Source organism: Orcinus orca, chromosome 7 (genome assembly GCF_937001465.1).
Source record: "Orcinus orca chromosome 7, mOrcOrc1.1, whole genome shotgun sequence".
Classification (NCBI taxonomy): domain Eukaryota; kingdom Metazoa; phylum Chordata; class Mammalia; order Artiodactyla; family Delphinidae; genus Orcinus; species Orcinus orca.
The window spans coordinates 112,142,056-112,162,238 of record NC_064565.1 but is presented as its reverse complement, the minus strand read 5'-3'; the positions used below and the strand labels follow the sequence as shown (position 1 = coordinate 112,162,238).

At 52.8% G+C, this 20,183-nt stretch overlaps 1 protein-coding gene across 5 annotated transcripts in view; it reads right to left on the bottom strand.

Moving 5' to 3' along the window:
* SPATA3 (spermatogenesis associated 3) overlaps positions 1–12,885 on the bottom strand; it is a 28,604-nt gene extending 15,719 nt beyond the window's left edge. The window contains exons 1-4 of one of the 5 annotated variants that reach the window (XM_049712531.1): positions 12,080–12,883; positions 10,407–10,584; positions 8,250–8,393; positions 771–827 (exon numbers count right to left, since the gene is read on the bottom strand). In XM_049712531.1, the coding sequence (XP_049568488.1) occupies positions 8,288–8,393; positions 10,407–10,584; positions 12,080–12,380 (585 nt within the window). In that variant the 5' untranslated portion in view covers positions 12,381–12,883 and the 3' untranslated portion in view covers positions 771–827; positions 8,250–8,287. Of the gene's footprint in view, positions 1–770; positions 828–8,249; positions 8,394–10,406; positions 10,585–12,079 lie in introns of those variants that run through there. The other 4 variants (XM_049712530.1, XM_049712532.1, XM_049712533.1 and 1 more) reach the window with 4 other exon arrangements.
* Positions 12,886–20,183: the final 7,298 nt, after the last annotated feature.

Genomic DNA, 20,183 nt, shown 5'->3' with positions numbered 1-20,183 from the left:
CACTTGCTCCGAACCTGGCCCCCTCTTAGAGGCAAGCGGGTCACCCAGGTGCTCTGTGCACTCACTCGCTTGAGTTCAGAGGGCTGTCCTCACCCCCCTACTACCTGCCCCCTCCTATCCTCTTGTGTAACTGCTTCAGTGAATTCTCAGCTCCCAACCTCCACCCTCCGCACTCCCCAGGGGATAAAAGTGCGGGGGAATTAACCACCTCCCTCCCAGCAGCCCTTAACCGATGGGTATATAAACGCCTGGCTTCCCCTCCTTGGGTGAGATTACTCTGATGTGTGTGTTCTGTTTCCTAGCGCTGCCCCAGCAGGATTCAGCTTCATTTGCTCCCAGTGGCTGCTGCACCTGTATTCACGGTCCTCCCTTTTCTGTTTCACGTCTACTGGTGTTTCCTGGGGTCACCTTGAAGTAAGACCTCTGCCTCGGCCGCTCAGAAGCTAGATGTCCAAACCCACCAGGCAATGGCTGGGTGCAGCTAAGTCACCAGACAGACCACAAGGCTGCAAGCCCGGCCCGGAGTTATGTTAGGTATTGAATTAAGTTGTCTGATGTCTGCATTTATAGTGGGAGGATCTGAAATTGTTCTGTGAGCGTGTGCAGAGAAAGTTGCCCGCCTTGGGTGTGCGGCTGCCAACAGGAACAGCAGGATCCCACCCTGGCTTCCCTGAGGCTCACAGAGTCACCCCCAAGTTTACCTCCCTACCCATTTGCCAAGGCCAACCTCTGTGTCTCTGGGTAGAATACCCTAAAGAAACAGAATTCTTTTTTGTTTTGTTTTGTTTATTTTGGTGACAAGAGAGATCCTTGATGGAAAACTGGATCTGTAAGAAAAATAAGGACAGAGCCATGAGCTTAGACAATACTCTATGACCCCAGAATTCTGGTGGCTTTCCAGTTTTATAGCCTCAGGGTGAGGGTTAAACAGCTAAGATCCTCCTGTGGGAAAATAAATTTAGGATTCAAATTTCTTCCATTCATCACGTCCACTCTTCCTTTTGTCTGAACTCGGCCTCTCAAAGACTTTGTTTTTTCCCTTCAGGCTGTAAAAAGCTTTTGCAAAGTGTCTGGCATGAACTGGGTGCCTTCTGTTTCCTCTCCCTTCTCCCAGGGATCCCGGCAGCTAAGACGGAGCCTCGCTTCCCAAACGCCAGGCCACGGTGGTGAGTTTTACTACATTCAGTGCCCAAAAGGAGAGGGGAAGCAGCCCCTTGATTTTAGTGCTGCATCATTCATCGGTGGGATGCAGAGAGAGAGGCTCTCCAAGCTTTTGGGAAGAAAATTCTAGAAACACGTTTCCCTGGAGAGGAGGCTCTGCCAGTGTCATCAGATGGTTCTTCATGCTCTGGACTGAGAAGGACACCAAACTGCTTGTTTCCCTCCCAGACGGTCTAAGAACTGAGTCTACGAACTCATCCCTCCCCCTACCACCAACACATGCATGCACACTGACTCACAGCACCCTCAGGGTGGCTTTCAGGGGCTAAAGCCAGAGAGGTCCCAGGCCAACAGGTCTGCTTTGAAGTTCATCCTGCACAGGCTACCATATCTTAAAACACACTGCTGGCTGCTCCCCCCAAATCCACTCACACACCTGCCTTCCTGGCGGGGGCCCCATTTGGGAGCATTGATGCTCCCCTCCTTTGTCCACCCTTGTCCATAGGGGCAGGGTGTGGAAGTAGATCTAGATTGGTCTAATCCAGTCATGAAAATTCACCCCCTCCATGCTATTAATTTGCTTAAGAAGGGGCATGAGGGATGTCCCTGGTGGTCCAGCGGTTAAGACTCAGTGCTCCCAGTGAAGGGAGCCCGGGTTCGGTCCCTGGTCAGGGAACTAGATCCCGCATGCACGCCACAGCTAAGTTCCCACACGCCACAACTAAAGATCCTGCATGCTGCAATGAAGATCGTGCATGCCACAACTAAGACCCGGCGCAGGAAAATAACTAAATAAATATTAGGAAAAAAAGAAGGAGCATGAGACCCAATTCAGAGGCATGTCACCGCAATGAGGGGGCAAGTATACCAGGGGAGGGGGATCCTGGGAAGAGTTTCTTAACTCAAGAAGAGACACAAGAAGGAGGTGGCCTTTTCCCTGCTTCTGGTTGTCAGGGTGTGAGGATATAATTCTGGGGCTCCTCCAGCCATCTGCCCAGGAGGGGAACTAGTGCGCCCTCCGCTGAGGGTGTCAGAGCCGGAAGTTGGAAAAGTCCCCAGGTCTCTGATGACACTGTTGAGTTCCCCAGCCCTGACACTTCCTGACTGTTTTGTTATGTGAGATAATCTCCTTACTATAATTTTGAATTAGGTTTGCTGAAATTTGCAGCACCAAGTAATCGAACGCATAATCCACTTGTAAATCAAGTCTTAAAGTGCCTTGTGGCATTTGGAAACCTACCAATTCACCCTTTCATTTTACAACTGAATTAAAAAGAGAGACATCAGCGCAATGCCATTGGTAGAAGCTTCCCAGTGTTTACTGGGAAGAACCTTAACCACGGGAGGTAGGTGAGTTTCATTCAATTGTCAAGCTAAGGAATTTTTCTCTTGAAGCAGTGAAAACATTTTGCACTTGAAAGGGTCTGCATAGAGAGTGGTGGCTGAACACACAGGATGCCTGGGAAGGGGGACCTCAGTGAGCACCAGGGTTGGCCCATCTAGTCAAGAGGCCGTGAGACCTGAACCTGGGTGCTGGTTCGGGGTCCTCCCTTTGTTCACTGTACAAATGGGGATGGGTCCTGGTGCCAGGATGGGGAAACACAGGCCTGCCTGTCCACGTTCAGGGAACAGGAGAACAAGCAGAAAGGAGCTGCTGGGTCCTTATGATCAGAGGTCACAGCTCACCAGCTCCTCCCACTGAGATGCATCTCTGTTGCCTTTCCCTACCTGTGGACATTTTTGACCTGAGTCTACCTGTTCTCCTCACATCTGGAAACCTCCTGGGATCCCATGTGCTCCCTAGACCCAGAGAAGACCCAGAGCAGGTGTCTTCTCTGCAGACACCTTCCTTTACTATCAGACTTCTCAACATTGGCTTGATTCCTGGCCCTCTGCTCTATCCATGCTCTCTCCCTATGTCAGCGATTGACCCTTATGTTTACAGCTAAGACCTGGCCTTTCCTGTGAGCTCCCTCTATGCCCCTGCCTACCTGACATCTCCACTTGGTTGTCCAACATCTCAAAATTAACAACAAAACAGAACTCTTGATTTTTATCCCCTCTTGCATGTTGATCCTCTGGCAATGACACCCCAAACTTGGAGTAATCCTTGAGGCTTCTCTTTTCCTCATTATTTCATCCAGTCTCTCAGCCAGACTTGCTGGTGCAACCCCCATAGTATAGCTGTTCACATTCCCCTCCACAGCCATCACCCTGGTCCAAGCACCATCTTCGCCTGCCTGAACCAGTGCAAGTGAGTCCTACCTGGTCGTTCCCCGGCCCCCCGCCCCTTCCCATTTTCTACCCAGCAGGCACTGTGATTGTTTTGAAATCTAAACCAGCAGCTTGAGATACTCCCCTCTGAGGGGAGGATGAATGAGTTAATAAACGTAAAACACCCAGAAGCGTGCCTGTGTAAGGACTTGCTATTGCTCTGTTTCAGGGGCTGCCCACCACCTCTAGAACACAATGGAAGCTCCAAGGGCCTGCCTGACCTTGGTCTCCCCAAAAGTGGCATCCTGACCCCCCAGCTCTAGCCATACTGGCGCCAGGATGGCCCCCAAACATGTTAAGAGTCCTTCCTGCCTCGGGGCTACTGGGTTTGCTGTTCCTGCTGCAAGAACACTCTTCCCCCAGATTTACACAGTCTGCCTCCTTCTGCTACATGTGCCTCAGTTCAGAGAGGCCTTTGCAGACCAGCCTGGCTCCAGCAGCGGCCCCTCCTGGTCACCCCGCCCCTCTGCTCTTTATCAGATCAACTTTATATTTTTATTTCCTTGATAAAATTTACCACCAAATCAAGTGATCCTGTTTATTCACTGACTTGTCTGTGTCCACTAGAATGTAGGCTCCCAGGGAAGGGCTCCTTCCTGTCCTGGTACAAGGTAAGTGCCCAAGAAATATTTAATGAATGAATGCATTATTTAATTACCAAACACTCTCTCCCATCTGGACTCTGCCGCCTTCTAGCTTGGAAGTCAGATGTCTACATCTGAGTTATCACCTCTGCTCCCTTTGCCTGGGAGCCTTGGCTGGCTTAGATCCACAGACTTTACTAGACCTCAAAGTCTTAAGCTTAGCCTGGGTCTGTTGATGGACTTAGCTATCCACTCACCACTGTGTCGTCACGTCTCACAGCACCTAGTGTGGTGCTGGGCACATGACTGGTGCTGATGCGTGACAGCCGAGGTGACCCACTCACATAGCTACACGGGGGGTATGTGGGGGACACTGGGGAGTCGGGGTGGGAAGTACCATGGCGACCAGTGTCTAGGAACGGCGGCTAAAACTTCTGGGCTTCCAGAAGATGCTTCCCTGACCCCTGCTGGTGGTGTCTTCATCAGACCCTCAGGCCCACAGCACACACTGAACGACATGGGAGGTGACACCGCAGCCTGGCCCTGGCACGTCTGGAAGAAGCGGGGGCCTGCACATCTTAAGCACCCGACTGCCAATTAGCATCGATCCCAACGCTGCTTCCAGAACAGTCTCCAGAGGAGCAATTTGACAAAAGCAGAGGGTCCCATGAGGAAGAGCCACCTCCTCAGAATCACCAGGCATGGGCTCTGGGGCTTGGGAAGGACCCTGTTTCAGGCCACTGCATGGAGCAGGGGTGCTGGCATAGTCTCCCTCTTCCCCAGGGAAACAAGGCGCCATGGGACAGAAGAGAGAGGGTCTGTCCTTGGGAGGACCCGCCTATCCTAACCCTGCATCAGGAAAGGGGCCTGCCCTAGGGAGACAGAGGAATCATCCCTCAGAGCAGAAGAAGCAGAGCTGCGTGAAGTCTGCACACTGCGTGGTTTGTAAGTGATGTCAGTGATGCCAGGGCCCCAAAACAAGCCCCCCCCACCGCTGGCAACACACACACAGCTTTGGGGGATGGAGTGAAGACTGGATTCAGTCTCTGGGGAGCCTCTTTAACTTTGCAGACTCTCAGTTATTCCCGGGGAAATGACCTACGCCAGGCCCAGGGCAGGTTTCCATTCCAGTCCTCCCCCCCGCCACCCCCTGCCTCCTTCACTTCCCCTCCTCCGTCACTCTCTCCTCCCACCCCCCAGGTCTCAGGGCTGTGTGAACTACAGTGTGGGTGAGACACGCACCCCTCCCTCGTGGACACTGAGACCCTTCGGGTGGCACTGGACACCGAGTTCAATAATGTGGAGTCACGGCCCATTCCCGTTATCTTTCAACCCTCTGGTTAAAGAGGGTCTTAGCGTGGAGCTGGCCAGTGTTAACATCCAACCCTTGTCAAATATCTTTGAACACACAGGGCACTGACGTCAAAGCTGAGACTTTTTCAGGCACCCTATCAGCCAGAATTCCACGACATTTCGTTTTTATGGTATTTATATTTACTGTGAGTCTTTTTTTTTTTTTTTTGCGGTACACGGGCCTCTCACTGTTGTGGCTCCTCCTGCTGTGGAGCACAGGCTCCGGACGCACAGGCCCAGCGGCCACGGCTCATGGGCCCAGCCGCTCTGCGGCATGTGGGATCCTCCAGGACCGGGGCACGAACCCGCGTCCCCTGCATCAGCAGGCGGACTCCCAACCACTGCGCCACCAGGGAAGCCCTACTGTGAGTCTTTTTTATGGCAAAGGATAGGATTTTCCATTTATGGCCAGTTTGAAAATAAGTGCATTTAAGTTAAAAAGGAAGCTAATTTAAAGAAAATAAGTGATCGATCCCAAAACATAGCTTGACTATATTTTGACTTCTAGTTTACTATTTTCCCATCTACTAACATAAATGGTTTTAGGTTTTAATAAAACTAGTGTTTGTGGGGATCATTTTGTAATGTATAGAAATATCGAATCACTATGTTCTGCAACGTATTGTAGGTTAATAATACTTCAAAAAATATATTAAAACTAGTGTTTGTGGGGATCATTTTGTAATGTATAGAAATATCGAATCACTATGTTCTGCAACGTATTGTAGGTTAATAATACTTCAAAAAATATATTAAAAAAAGTAACATTCCAGATTTCAAAGGTCAATAAAGTTTGGGGAATACTGAGTTAAAAAATAATGATGGTGATGTCGCTGCTATGTTGAGGGCCTGTCCTGTGCCAGGCCCTATGCTAAGTGTTTTCACATGCATTTTTTTTACCCAGTTCCCCCCAGCCCCAAGTGAGAGCTGTAGCATTATTATCTCCATTTGACAAGAAAATGAGGCGTCAGGAGTTAAGGGAGTTGCCCAGGCCCCAGAGATACTGGGTGTTGAAGGGGGATCTGATCCCAAGGCTTCCTGCCTCTGGAACCCAAGCTCACACCAGTGGGCTCTGCTGGAAGGAGACTCTAAGCTTGGGCTTGAGCTCTAAGCTCTAAGCTCTAAGCTTGAGCTCAAGCTTGAGCTCTAAGCCCTAAGCTTGAACTTGGGCGTCATCTTCACACTGCCAGTCGCCACCATCTACCCAACCTGTGACCAGGCCCTGCAGGGCTGTGCATCCCCTAGCTTGATCCTCACAACCATCGCCCTTGGAGGTAGCTGTTATTCTCCCCGCTTTAGAGATGCTACTGACTCTCACAGAAGTCAAGTAACGTGGCCCCGAACACCCAGCGACCAGGCAGCAGAGTCAAGGCTAGCACCTACGGCTCCAACTCCAGAACCAGCGTCTTTCCAACAACCACCACCTCCATGATGGTAACAGTAACAAGACTCCCCCAGCTGGCCAGCTCTCTGCCCTCCAAGCACCTTGTCTCATCCTCGTCTCATACTCCCAACGATCTCAAGATCTTCCCTATGTACAGATGAGGAAACTGAGGATTTCAACTGCTGTGGAATTCTGTGAAGCTTAAGGTGCTTCTCTGCTCTTTCATGAATGTCCCAGGATCAGGCAGCAGTGCCCTCGAGGAGATGGTGAGCTCTCACTGGAGTTTATTTTCCGGGCTGGGCTTCTGAGTTACCTTGAGCCTCTATTCCCACCACACGCCCTGCTGTGGCTGCTGGAGGCCTGGGGTGGGTTGAAATGCTCCCATTACCCCCTGCCCCACCCCCATCACCACTTGTTAGGCATTCACCGCATGTGGACTTGACAATGGGGACAATTGGGGGTGCTCTCGGTACCCGCCCAGATCCCCTTTCTGGGCTGGCGTATCCATCGCCCAGCTCCTGTGAATTATGAATGTTGGTTGCTAAAGGCTCAGAGCTGTCTCCTTCCTCAGGGACTTGTCCTCACCCAAATGGGAGCCGCTTTTTCACAAAGACATGTACTCCCCACCTCACCCTGTAGCCAATGACTGACTCACAGACGGGCATGAAAGGCCAACCCTCTGGGCTCACGGTGAGACCAACTCTGGTTGTAATTCACCTTCCAGAGCTCCCCAGGACTGGGCTAAGTGGACTTCAGCTGAGACCTTGTCCTTGCTCCACTCCTTCCCCTCCCTCTCTTGGCTCCCTCACTTTTTTTCCTCCACTAAATCCTGTGCACCCAAATCCCTGTCTCTGGCTCTGCTTCTAGGGAGCCCAGCCTGAGACAGGGGAGGATTGAAGATGTTGTGGAAGGCATGCTCCCTGCCCTCAAGGATCTTGCAAAACAGCGTGGAGACAGGCCACATGTGTACATAAAAATCATCTGCAGTATGGGATGGAGTAGGTTGGAGAAAACAGTAATAACAAAGATGGGAGAAAGGCTTCACGGAACATGAAGTTCACAAAGGGTAGGTAGGGCTGGAAAGGGTGTGACAGGCAGGGAGAAAGTTGGGAGGAAAGGCTCTGAGGTGCATAGGACCCTCTGCCCCCGTCTCTCCCATCTCCTCCTATCTGGTGTCCACGACTAGGGGAACCAACCCCAGGCCAGAGGAGAGGTGGGAAACTCTGTTTTGAAGATCCCACAATGGGTCTAGCATTGTCCACGAGTGTCCAGGGCTGCCTGAGACAGATGTGCCAGCGGACCCTGAGGCCAGAAACAAGTCACTCAGTTCTCAAGATTCCCCTGAGAGGCTGGGGGCTTCGCCCACCCCTAGAGACCTCCTCCATTCAGAGAAAAGACAGACATTCCATCAGCCCTGCGCTGCAGGGATGGTGAGTTAGTGGGCTTCAGAATCACTCTGCAAAGGGCCGTGGGCACGAAGAGGGTCCACATACCTGCTGGGCCACAGGCCTGGAGACTTGTTCACAAGGATTCAGTGATGTAGTAGGCAGCTCCTAGGGCTCCCAGAGCCACAGCAACAGTCCCAAGGGCTCGGAGCACGCAAGTTACGATGAGTGGAATGTTTACTTGCAGGTCTTCTGCAAAGCAAAGCAGAAAGCCCACAGGTTGGGGGGCAGCTGGGATTTAGTGCCTGTCTATATGCAGGGGAAAGTGGAAATTGTGGGGTCCCTCAGGATCACAGGAATGTCCATCTCCCCCTATGGCTCCTCCTCTCAAAGGAACACAACTCCCTGCACCCCTCCCAATAAAGCTCTACCACAGGACCCCCCAGGATCCGAGGATGGGCTGGCCTGGGATGCCAGCTCCCCTGGACACTCAGAGAGAAGGTGACAGAGGTAGTCAAGGCTGCCGTGTGCCAGGCCCTGTGCTAAACACCTCACACCCAGTGTCCTCCTCAAGCTTCACAACCATCCTGTGAAGTAGTCCTACCATGTAGCTCTATTCTGGGGTTGAGGCTTCTGAGGAAACCACATACTACACCTACCACGAAGGTGGTGGAAAAGGAAAGTATATGATTATGCTATTAATTGTGAGAAGGCTTTCACAAGATGCAATATCCATTTGGGCAAAAATCCTACTAAAGCAGGGATTCTTATCTAATGTGAATGTGTACTTAAAGCCCAGAGTCAACATTCCACTCCACAGAGGAATGTAAAGATTATGGAAGCAGGTGAAACTTCAGCAGAATTAGGACTGCATCCCAGCCAGGCTGGACTCTGCCCCTCCCCATCACTTTCCTATTTCTGAGCCTTGCCTTGTGCCTTTTCCTCCTCCTGGAAAGCTCTCCCTTTAAAATAGGCCATAGAGGATCCTAAAATCCTTTTAGATTCAGCTCAGTTACAACTGATACTACAACGTCTACCTGGACCCCAGCTCAGGAGTGAAGCTCTTTGAACATCTCCTATAGGTCACGTATCACTTCCTGGCCTGCACATTAGTTTCTAAAGGTACATATCTTAGCTTACCATGTGGACTGCACACTTTTTAAGGGTACAGTTCCCTGTTTTGGTTTCCCTCCCAGTGCCTAGTATCCTTATGCAGAGTCGGTTTTACTACTTGTTGGTTTATGAATCCAGGGCACAACTTGGCACTAAACGGACGGAAGCACTAAGTGTGTGGAAGGACAGCTGATCATGGTGGGTGGGGGGCAGGCCCTTCCTTGACTTACCAGGCAGTACGGTATTTTTACTCTGGCATGTTCTCCCAACACACCTGGGTATCTGTTTGCCTCTCTTCATATGACTGAGAGATGGTGCTTTTCACGAACATGCAAGAGAGCGGGTTTGGTGGGGCAGGGGCTGGGAAGAGGAGCCGGATGGGGATGGAGGACGGGTGGGCTCAGCTTCTGGGCTGGGAGATGCCTAGGCGGAAGGCCTCTTCTGTGGACATTTGTGAGACCTGAGTATAAGCAGAGCTGCCCTGGGGCCCAGAGCTGGGGGTAGGCGGAGGCCCCTCTCCAGCCCTTGTGCGTAGCCCTGCGCCACCGGAAAAGGTGAGGGACATCTTCAGTCCAGTTCCCTCGACAGGGGTCTTCCCACGAGAGGAAGTGGCGGCCACCTGGTGGCTTCGTGGGAGAGGAAAAGAAGGGCAGATGCTGCAGGCGATGCTGTGTGGGCCTCCGGGTCACGGACAGACCCCTGTGGGGCTGCCAGGAACAGCCCGAGACCTGCTGAAGGGGGTAGAGGTCTTCCTGGCACCAAGGGTTATGTGATTTACATCGTATTTATCTCTAAATTCCAGGGGGCGTTCATGTGCGGGTCAGGAGCCGGAAGTGTTGGGCTATGGCTCAGGCTGCAGAAGGAGCGACAGGGACTTTAGGACGGACTGCGGGGGAGTGTGCTGTGAGCAAGGAGGCTGCCTATGGAGCGACGAAAAATGAACCCCAAAGAAGCCATGCCCGGTAAGGAAGAAAGTCGTCACCTCTCCGTGAAGGTGGGGTACCTGGGCCTGGGGCTAGTCAGAAAGGCCCGGGTGCCAACCCCCAGGACGTGGATTTCCTTTGGGCCTGGGAGTCCCGAGAGGAAGCAGTTACACACGACTGCTAATACACTGTGTGCCCCGAGGGCCCCGCCCCCCACGCGCCCTAGGACCTGTAGAAGGTGAGGAGGTTTGGGAATCCTCTCCCCGGCATGGTCGGCCAGGCCCGAGGCAGAAGGACATCGAAGATGCGGCTGTGGCACAGGCCCAGACGATGCCAGCAAGCAGAGCTGCCGGGACAAGCGGAACAGGAACAGCAGGCGCGCGGGCCCGCTCGCGTCACAGACCCTGCTGGACAGAGAAGGAGAGAGGTGAGGGGCCCACTGCCTGCGGGAGGTGTCCACACCAGGAGTGGCGTGTGCAGAGGAGAGAGGACCAACTGCATGGGGAACTAGTTGTCTTCTAGACTGGTGCTACCTGGGAATAATACGAAGAACACCGATGTAACAGCTGACACCTGTACAGTGTTCTATACGGCATTATCCATCTCATTCAATCATCAGAACAATCCTGTGAAAAGGAATGTGGTTATTCTCAGCCTACAGATATGGAAACCGAGGCTCAAAGAATAGAAGAGACGTGCTCTGATAGCAAGGAGATGGAAGAAGTGGGCTTCAACGCAGGATTTCTAACTCAATTCTGTGCTCTTTCCGTGGAACTCACAGGAAGGGACGGCAGCAGGTGACTGTCCATCCTAGAAGAAGTGGCACTGAGATTCCTGCAACTGGAGCGGTCACGTTCCATTTCTCTGGGGCTCTCGGATTCAACCAGAAGACAACTGCTACTCCAGTGGACAGTCTTTGAAATACTTCCCCAAGCTCACCTCCCATTGCTGTCCTGGGCTGTGGGTCCCAGAGGAACGTGGAGAGGTAATAATTGATTTTGCCTGTGTGAGTTCCCTCGACACGCTCCAATGCTCATTTGGACCCTGGCTACCCAAGAAGATGGGGGACCGCTTTCCATTGGACAGCCGTTCCATTTTCAGAGAGAGCTAACTGTTGGATTTTTTTTAACGCTGAGCAGAAATCTACCTTCTCCAGTGTTTTCCAAGGGTAAGTCGCCAGATTTAGCAAATAAAAATACAGGACGCCCGCGCAATATTCATAACACACTTATTATACTAAAAATCATGTGTTGCTTATCTGAGATTCAAATTTGACTGGGTGGCCTGTATTTTATCTGGCAACCCTATCCAGGGACCCTTAGTCAGACATCTGAGGACAACATGGAACAAATCTACTCACATCTTCCAGCTGACAGACATATCCTCCAATTCCCTCAACCGGCTCTCATACACCAGAAGGTTCTTGCCTCCCCGCCACCCTTCTCATCCCCCCAACCTGGACTATCTTCCTTGGACTAGATCGCTGGGCATCTTTTACAGCACACAAGTGGCCTGATGAGGACAGAGTAAAGCGGTATGACCGCCTCCCTTGTCCTTAACTGTATTCTCGTACTAATGCAGCCTTGGTGTTTATTTCTTAGCAGCCACGTGGTACTTCTGACTCCCAGTGAGCTAGGATTACCACCGAGCCACGCTGAATGTTAATATGTTTGCGTGGCTGTCTTCAGAGAGACTCGGTATGGTGAGGAATGACAAAACCCAGGAATCCTGGTCTCCTGGGTAAAAAAACAAAACCCAAACCCCTCGTACTCCCCACGCACCGTTCCAGAACACACGTTAACCATGCATCAGTCCCCAACAAGAAAAGTGTCAGCCTCTGGGGCAGCCCTGGGACTCCATCAGCAGGAAGGCTAGAACCACTCGGGCAGGCAGGCTGCCCACCTGTTTTGCTGGATCGAGGGGATGCTTTTGTGCCAGTGTCCGGAGACACGACGCCCCAAGCCCAGCGGCTGACTTCGGGAGCTGGGAGAGCCTGGGGCACGGGCTGCGGGGGTACGGATTCACTGCTGGGCTGTGAGGTGACTCCAGAGCTGGGCGGCGGCGTGGTCGGGGTGCTGGGCGGCGGCCGGGTGGGCGGGGGGCTGGGCGGCTGCGGGCTGGATCCGGTGCCTTCGGAGCTGGCGTGCTGGGAGGCGGAGCCTCGGCGCCTGGCCTTCGACTTCTGCCCCTTGCCCTTCTTCATGGTGGGTCCTCCTCACCTAAACGTGCACCTACGTGGATCTGCCTAATCTCCTGACTCCCTCCCCGAGGGGCCGTGTGCCCCTGCCCTGCGGGGAGGCTCTGGCTTCCGTCTGAGCCCAGGGCCCACAGGAAAGGGTCACCCACACCCCTCCTGTGAGGTCACAAAAGCCAGGGTGGCTCCCACGGCAGGGTGCTGGGGACAGTCTTCTCTGCCGACACCAGCCTGCTGTCCTCCCTCCTCCTCGGTTCCTGCGGATGGGTGGAGAGCAGCTGCCGTGCCCCTCACGGACCTGGGCACCTGGCGAACGCTGGCCTCGGGGCCCGTGGAAACCTGGACGCCCACGATTCTGTCCCCCGAGCGCCTCTTTCAGGCACCTGCTTGCTGGTGTGTTCCTGGGTCCCTGTGTGCTGTTCCTCTTTAAGACACCCCGGCTGTGATGCTCGCTCTGTCACTGGTTTTCACATACCCCCCAAAGCAAACAAACGGACAAACAAACAACTTCACCATGCATTTTGTGGGTTTAAAGATCTGGGGGTCCGTGGAAGGCCCGCAGCCTTCTGCTATGTCAGTTGTCTCCCCCCCCGCCAGATTATCCTATACGGAGCGGCTTCCCCCTTCTCCCAAAGCCGGCCCTCCCCGCTATGGGAAAGGGCTGGGGGGGGTTCCCCAACTTTGATAAGAACCATCGCAATTGGCAAAAGAATTTCCCCTAAAAACACAACAGCTGTTTGGAAAACTAAACTTCTGAAACTCACTACACTGACAACTGGCAGACCACCTCTCAAACTCCCAACTTGTCCTGCCAATTAGGGGACTGTGACCCTTCCTGGAAGTTAACAATGTAATTTTCATTTTAGGAAAGAACAGGAAATAGCACTTTAGAAAGACAACCTTAAACTTCACACTTTGACTGCAATGTAGAACGTGTTCACATTAGGAGACTCCGCCTCCAACATTAATGCACCACTAGGTGGCTGAGGTTTCGACTGAACCCCTGGAATCTGGGGACTCATACGCTTGCCCCAGCATATGGTTTAGGGCAGACCTACCTAGGAGGAGCCCTCACATAAGGCCAGACCTGACATGAGACATAAAATGGACAGGACATATTTTAAGGATTATAGAGCCTGAAAAGACCTTAATGATTCTTTTTTGCAGAAGAGACACTGAGGTTCAGAGAAGTTAAATTACCTTCCCAAGGTCACACAGCTGGTTGGAGGCATCGACCAGGCTAAAGTCCCATTCGGGGCTCTTTCATTTTGTGACTCCAGAAGGCAATAGGGAGTCAGATAATGATGCAGGCCTTAAAATGGATGAATTTTAAAACCCCTTGATAGGACTGAAGAAAACAAAGGCATGAAGGATTAGAAAGGAAAGGAAGCTCAGATCAAAGAAGGTGGATTGAATTTGGTTGACCCTTGGCGTGTGGATGTTCACGGAACAAGTGAGTCTACAAGAAGGTGGTGATTCCCTGAAGTTGAGAGCAATGGATCCCTCGGCGGGGGATTCAGTTTTGAATCAGAGAGACTGGAAACCGCAGTCAGGAACACTGTCCAGATTTAGCAGACAGGTCAGGAACTCCTAAGGCATTTATGTCTGCAAAATTCGATTTTCAGGCACCAACGGGCTTTTGACTGAGGGCTGCAACCTGGTTTAAACCAGGGTTTCTCAACCTCAGCCCTATTGACATTTTGGGTCGGATAATTCTTTCTTGTGAGGCCATCCTTCACTGGAATTGGTTGAGTAGCATCCCTGGCCTCTGCCCACTAGATGACAGTAGCAACTATCCCTCCCCCGAAGTTGCGACAACCCAAAATGTCTACTGACATTGCTAAATGTCCCCAGGATGTTGTGTGCTTGTGTGTGTGTGTATGTGTGTGTGTGTGTGTGTGTGAGAGAGAGAGAGAGAGAGAGAGAGAGAGAGAAATTGCCCCATTGAGAACCACTGGTTTAAATGAATTAGAGAGGGGCAGACATATATGGGTAGGATTTCCTGGTACCAATGAAAGAAACATTCCATTTCACACCAAGGAGCCAAACAGGACACAGATAACAAATCCTTGTTCCCCGGGAGAGCGATGAAGGAAACACAGAGGGTCAGGCTTCAGGAGGAGTGGGGAGTTTTTCCATGACAGTGGAGAAGATAGCAAGCGTGATCCCAAGAAGCAGAGAGACGGCACTTGTGGAGTGAGAGGTTGTCCCAGAAGGATGAGGAAGAATGGCACTGCAATAGTTTTAGCTAAAATACTTTCCCCTCTGCCTTCTGACTTGAGCACACGTTTCAAGCCCGGAAGTCTGACACCTCCATAACACGGTCACGGCGCGCTGTCCCGGGCTTATCGGCCACCTTGCTGCTACCGTGTCCGGCTCCAGCCGACTGAGAGCACCAGAGGTCTGGTGAACATGCCTCACTTTCCTGCATTTGTGGAAGCCCTTTCCTCTCCATCAAGCCCCTCTCCCTCTCTGTCATAACACTTCCCATCATCAAGATTCACCTCAAGTGGACCCATCTCCTCATAAAAAGCCTTTCTGTAGGTCCCCAACTGGAAGCAATCTCTCCCTCTCTGGGCCCCAGATCACATCCTACGTGGGGTTAGAATGATTTCTACCCTCGTCTTGTCTAGGGCCAAAGTCCAGCGAAGGGGCTCAATGCAGTCTGCTTGAAGGTGACGGTGGGAGGCCGAGGAACACGGGGAATCGTTGAAGGCAGGCTGGGTGTGGCCGAGGGGGGACAAGGCACCTTGGAGCTGCATCACGAGCGGCTTGTTTGCAAAGACGGCCTGGGATTTTCTGGACTTGCCTGAGGATCATGGTGGGAACAGCCCCCAGGCAAGGGGCTTTCTGAAGCAGGAAAGCCAGCCATGGGAAGACCTCGTGGACTATTTAGGAGAGCGAGAAGAATGAGTCTGAAGGGCTCAAAGTTAGGTAGTCAGGATGCGGGCCTGACCAGAGGGTCCCTGGTAGTTCTCGCCCTCTGGGTGCGTCTTGGGCACCCAGAGCAAGCAGTCACCGTTTGTCCTGAAACTAGCATCTTAGATCTGGATGGTACCGCAGACAGTAATGACCCTTCACCCCCACGTGTCAGAAGGGCAGCTAATCGGCGGAGGAGACAACGTGCTCTGGTCACCAGCAGAAGGGCGTCAGAGCCTCCCGGGAGCGGGCTGTGGGCTACCGAGCCCAGAGCACCTCCTTCTTCCCAACTGTTGCCCCTGGAAGGGCTCTGGGCAGCAGAGGCACTTGGTGCTCATTTAGGAGCTGGCCGGTGGCCCAGGGCCCTCAGACCCACAGATTAACCCGCTGGGGCCACAGGCCTGGATTCCTTGATAGGAAGGGTTTCAAGGGCTGTGGCTAAGAATCCTGCCTTGGGGGCGAGGCGCGCGGAGGACCGGGGCTACTCCAACACAGCGCCTTCCTTAGAGGGTTGTGAGGATTAGTCGTGAAAAGCCCTTAGGACAGCGCCTGGCTCACCATAGGCATGTTTTTTACGGTAGTTGCGATTCCTTGGAGGAGACTAAGGAACCAGGCAAGGAATAGCGGACATGGAGAGGAGGGGACGGGCCGGGAACTACACACTCCCGAATCCGGACCTTAGAAAAGCTTGACTGGGAGCAGTGGGCAAGGCGGAAGGGAGTCGGGTGGATTGGTGGGAGCTTTAACTACACATGAAGTGAATTCGAACATTTTTGACCCGAGATTACCCCGGCGAGACACCTGGGGCGAGAAATCTAGTTCATATTTACCCAAAACGGAGTTACGTGGAGGCGTTAGGAGAGGGACTGTGACACGGGGGATTTGTCTACTACTTGGGACCAGCAAGGTCAGGGAACTCCCTCTGCATTAGTTTCCCACCCGGGGACGCCCGTGGCAACCTGGCGTTCCGGGCCCCCGCCCTCGGGCCCCTCACCATCCGTCTGGGTCGCCCGATCCACTAGGGGGACGCAGCCAGGCGACGCGCCTTTGTGCGCTCCGCTGGCGGTCAGCTGGAGGTCCACGGTGCCCTCGGGGCGGCTGGGGCAGAACACGGCCGTGTGCACCTCCTCGGAGGCGCTGTGCGGGGCGAAGGCGCTGCGGAGCAGGGTCTCCATGCGGCGGCGCGCCTCGGCTGCCTCGTCGCGCCGGGGCTGCACGACGATCCCGACGAGCGCGGCGGGCGGCGGCCCTGGTCGCGCACCTGCTGCAGGAGCAGCTGCAGCCGCGGCAGCTGAGAGCGCAGCGCGGACGCGCGGCGCGACACCAGGAGCAGCCGCGCGCGGGGCGAGGGCGCCGCCGGCGGCTGCCTAGGGTCTTGACAGCCCGACGCCGCGTCTTCCGCCAGCCCGGAGCCGGAGCCGCAGCCCGAGCCGCCTCACGCTTGCGCTCTTGCGAGTCCCTAGGCTTGCGCCGGTCGCAGGGCTGCTTCTGCGTGCAGCGCTTGGACTTGGCGGCCGGGCAATCGGCGCACCTCCGCGAACTGTCTCCGGAGCGCTTGAGCCGCCGCCTGGCTCAGATGCTGGAGCTGCTATGGCCGCTCGTGGCTCGGATGGATGAGGGCCGAGAGGGCTGATCGGTCGGGCCCTGCTCCAGAATGTTCTGCAGCGTCACACAGCACTCATCCTGCTTCCAGAGCTCGCCCAGCAGCACTACCTGGCCGTGGCCCTCGATGGACTGAACGAGGGCCTGTTGCTGCGGCTCGGCCTTCCCGTCCCCCGGGGCCCTGGAGGGCTGGGCCCCGGGCTCCATGTCCGGTCCGGCTCTCTTGCCCCTCTGGGCCGGGGCCTCCGATGGCCAAGGGAAAAGCTGCCTTTCCCTGGAGGATGTCACAGTACCCCTGCGCCCTACCTCTTCCTGTCGTGACCAAGGGCCTCTGCCCCCTATTCTTTGGAAATCTTCCAACACAGGGAAGCTGCTGTGGGTGCCAGTGTAACACTGGCAGTGACTAGTTTCGCTATCATTTTGTATGTCTTTGGTGTCAAAAGGACAAATCCCTTTATTCCAGGGATGGATCATTGTGCCCAAGCCTCCAAGTAAAATGGATTTTTGGGCCCTCAGGGCATTTAAGAAGCAGGGGGCCCGGATGCTCACTGCGCCTGGAGAGTTTGAATGGCAGTGAGGGACAGAGAGGCTGGTTCTAGGTGGCTGCACCCTAGGAGGGAGGCCTGGCTGCTGTCTGGGTGATCTGGGAGCCAGAGTCCTGAGCTGTTATACACTGATGGGGCTGCAAGAGATGCTTAGGGGGGTCCCCTCAGTTCCAGCCTTCTCCGGGTATGCATTTGAGAAACTCAGTCTTTCCTGCCTCTGTTTCTCCTTTACACCTCACACAGAACACTTCACCGCCACTTCTGGCCACCAAATGTGTGGGTTCCCCCCCCCCAGACAATTCTGTATTCTACAATTTTACTCAGTTCTGACACCTGGAGAAAGTGTAAAGTCTCACAGGTTAAGGGTGCTGTCCCCCGAGACGGCCTCCCTGCTTCCCCCATGCTGATCCCAAGTCCAGGTTATTACCTGTGCTTCTGACTGATCAGCTGTAAACAGGGGGCTCCCATGACCCCCTCCTCAGGTTTGATTAATTTGCTTGAGTGGCCCACAGAGCTCAGGAAAACAGTTTACCAGTTTATGACAAAGGGATATGGTAAAGGATACAGATGAACACCCAGCTGGAGGAGATGTATGGGGCGAAGTGTGCGTGGAGGGGTGTGGAGCTTCCGTGCCCTCTCCGGGTGCACCACTCTCCCCGCAGTTGTGTTTACCCACCGGGAAACTCTCCAAATGCCATACTGTTTGGGGTTTTGGGGCAGGAGAGAGAGAGACCTAAGAACTGATACTAAGGCAAGGGCTCTATGAATTGGTGTTAAAGAGGGAATACTAAGACTCCTGAGCATACACTTTGAAGGGGAGCAGAATATGCCACCCCAAAACCAAAATGTGCCCCTTTGGCATGTGGGTTACTTTGAGGTGAAAACAATCAAGACGCAGCAAGCTTAGGAAAAGATTTTTACCTCTCCCTTAACTGCCTAAAAGATAGGGGTGTTGTACCAGAAAGAGAGCTACTACCGGAGAAAACTTACCAAAAAAATCAGAGAGACTTACCTGCATGGCAGGGCAAACACCTGATGCCAACCGTTCGCTCTTCTCATCTTCCTGTGAACGGCCCTGCCCCCCTCTGGAGCCCCAGGCCTCTATCCCGTTCCTTAGCTTAGGACGGTATAGAAGCCTCAGCTGCCTGACTGCGTTGGAGTCTCGTATTTTTATGGGGGCTCCCGCATGTACAAAATTAAATTTGTTTTTCTCCTGTTATTCTGTTTTATGTCAATTTAATCTTTAGGCCAACCAAAGAACCTACAACTTTAAACTCTTTCATGGTTCATCCAAGTTGATGTAACAAAGAGGTCCAGATACACTGTCCTAGGTGTGATCCAGGGGTGGTGTGGAGGCTCTTCTACCCTCCACAGGTAGCTTCCTTTCCTGCTTCCAGGGCAGCTGGCCCAGGACCCTCCATCTCCCCAGCCAGTGGGAGGATGGAAAGGCAAGAGGGAGGGGAAGGCAGCATCCTTTCTAGGGCACGACTCAGAAGCTGGGCACATCATTTCCATTCACATTCCACTGGCAAGAACTAGCTACATGACCACGTTGGCTGCAGGGGAGGCTGAGAAATGGGGCCTCTGCTTGGGTGGCCAGGCACCCAGGTAATCCTTTGGCATTTCTATTACAAAAAGGAGGAAGGGGTGAGCAGATACTGAGGAACATTTAACAGATTCTCCTTGGTGTCTAATAATAATTACCCCCATTAACTGAGATCCTTCTACTTGCTAGATGTTTACTTATATCACCTTTAGTGCAAGCCAGCAATGGAGAGAGCACTGTCTCCAAGTTACAGATGCAGAAACCGAGGTTCAGAAGGTTAGGTAACTTGTCCAAATTCAACCAGCTAATGAGTGGTAGGTCTGGGATCTAAATCCAGATTTGACTGGCTACAGATTATAGGTGGCTGCCAGGACACAGTGAGTACCACAGCATCCTGAGGCTGAGAGGTAGGGCTGACCCTCTCTCATACTGGCTTCTGGAGGCTAATCCTGGCTGTGGTGGGTGGTGGAGAAGGGGATGGAAGAGATGGGGGAGAGGGGAGCCCTGGGACAAGCCCCCCACTTGGTTGCAGAGGCTTCTGGATACACGGTTTTATGGGCACAGTGAAAAAAGTTTGGGAATTCCTATTCAAACCAAATGACTAATCCTTCCTTCCTTCCTTTAAAGGTTGGGTAACTTTCTGGCTAAAAAAATTATAAAATAAAATGTCTTCATAATAAAGGGATATCAAGAGGAAAAGACTCCAGGAGGAGGGAAGAATAGGCTTTTTACAATTTCAGATCTCATCAAAGCTCTTTATTTCTAGCTTTGGAAAGTCCTGAAGGTCTTGCTTAGATAAAAGGTTGAATCCAGAGGTTTGTAAAATGAGGAGTGAGAGGCTCATAGACAGTCTCCAGGCCTCCCATCCTGCTGGGCCGCTTGCTGTTGTATATGGTTGTGACATTAGGATTTCCTATAAAATTTCATTTGAGGAAATAGTTCTGCTGATAAGTCTTGGAAGCTTCTGAACTAAACCAAACTGAGTAATGTTATGGGTAATTTTTATTTATTTTGAAAAATTATTTTATTAAATATTTAATAAATTATTAAATAATTTAAATAGGTAGTATATGAACATGGCTAGGTTAAAAAATAGGAATTGTGGCTGCTGTTTTGCTCTCTTGGATCACTCTCTCTGGGGGGAGCCAGCTGCCATGTTGTGAAGACACTCAAGCAGCCCTCTGGAGGGGCCACATGCAA